Source organism: Corvus brachyrhynchos, unplaced genomic scaffold (assembly GCF_000691975.1).
Source record: "Corvus brachyrhynchos isolate BGI_N302 unplaced genomic scaffold, ASM69197v1 scaffold1806, whole genome shotgun sequence".
NCBI classification, from domain to species: Eukaryota; Metazoa; Chordata; class Aves; order Passeriformes; family Corvidae; genus Corvus; species Corvus brachyrhynchos.
In genome coordinates, this window is record NW_008238690.1 from 21,393 (window position 1) to 22,907 (window position 1,515).

A 1,515-nucleotide genomic window follows, 5' to 3' on the forward strand; every position below is an offset into this window, starting at 1 on the left:
TCCCCCTCTGTTTTTCCCGTTTTCCGCCCCTCTGAAAATTCCTTCAAATCCCGCTTTTTTTTTGTGCGCTAAGCTGCAGAATTCCTTGAGAATTCCCGACAAATTCCCGGGAAAATCCGTGGTTCGATCCCGGAATCTCCTTAAAATTTCCTCAGATTCCCTCGAAATCCAACGTTTCGTGGATTAGACCCCAATTCCCTTTCCAAAAATCCCTTAAATCCTCCAAAAATCCCATTTTCTGTATCCTAATGCCCAAAATCCCTTCCAAATTCCTGGGATTTCGGGAATTCCGGGGGGGGGAGGGGCAGATTTCCTCCCTGAGGAAGGATGGGGTGGGGTTTTCCCAGGGAAATTGGGGATTTTCCCAAGGAACTTTGGGGATTTTCCCAAGGAAATTTTGGGATTTTCCCAAGGAAATTGGGGGTTTTCCCAGGGAAATTTGGGGATTTTCCCAAGGAACTTTGGGGATTTTCCCAAGGAAATTTTGGGATTTTCCCAAGGAAATCTGGGGACTTTCCCAAGGAACTTTGGGGATTTTCCCAAGGAAATTTTGGGATTTTCCCAAGGAAATCTGGGGACTTTCCCAAGGAACTTTGGGGATTTTCCCAAGGAAATTTTGGGATTTTCCCAAGGAAATCTGGGGACTTTCCCAAGGAACTTTGGGGATTTTCCCAAGGAAATTTTGGGATTTTCCCAAGGAAATCTGGGGACTTTCCCAAGGAACTTTGGGGATTTTCCCAAGGAAATTTTGGGATTTTCCCAAGGAAATCTGGGGACTTTCCCAAGGAACTTTGGGGATTTTCCCAAGGAAATTTGGGGATTTTCCCAGGGAAATCTGGGATTTTCCCACAGAAATTGGGGATTTTCCCAAGGAAATTTGGGGATTTTCCCAGGGAAATTGGGGATTTTCCCAAGGAACTTTGGGGATTTTCCCAGGGAAATCTGGGATTTTCCCAGGGAAATTGGGGATTTTCCCAGGGAAATTTGAGGATTTTCCCAGGGAAATTGGGGATTTTCCCAAGGAAATTTTGGGATTTTCCCAAGGAAATCTGGGGACTTTCCCAAGGAACTTTGGGGATTTTCCCAAGGAAATTTTGGGATTTTCCCGAGGAAATTTTGGGATTTTCCCAAGGAAATCTGGGGACTTTCCCAAGGAAATTTGGGGATTTTCCCAAGGAAATCGGGGATTTTCCAGGGCAATCTGGGATTCCCGAGGGATGAGGAGGGCGAGGGGGGTTGGGCTGGGAATTCCAGAGGCCGGGAAGGGCTCGGAGTGAGCCGGGCCGGGCTTTCGGCAGCGCCACGCCTCGTCCAGCGAGGAGCTGTCGGACGGCAGCGACGACTCCGAGTACAGCCCCGGCGAGAAGGGGCACCGCAAGTACCGCGAGTACAGCCCCCCCTACGCCGTGAGTTACTGGGAGTACTGGGAGTACTGGGAATGGTGGGAGTACTGGGGATAGTGGGGAGAACAGCTGGGGATGATCACTGGGATAACAGCTGGGAATAATCGCTGGG

The 1,515-nt window shown here is 49.3% G+C and overlaps 1 protein-coding gene across 3 annotated transcripts in view; it reads left to right on the top strand.

Moving 5' to 3' along the window:
• The first annotated feature begins 6 nt into the window (after positions 1–6).
• Positions 7–1,515, top strand: part of LOC108447599 — a 3,807-nt gene continuing 2,298 nt past the window's right edge. For 2 of the 3 annotated variants that reach the window (XM_017738097.1, XM_017738098.1), the window contains exon 1: positions 7–1,420. In XM_017738097.1, coding sequence (XP_017593586.1) covers positions 249–1,277 — 1,029 coding nt within the window. In that variant the 5' untranslated portion in view covers positions 7–248 and the 3' untranslated portion in view covers positions 1,278–1,420. The remainder of the gene's footprint in view (positions 1,421–1,515) is intronic. The other variant, XM_017738096.1, reaches the window with a different exon arrangement.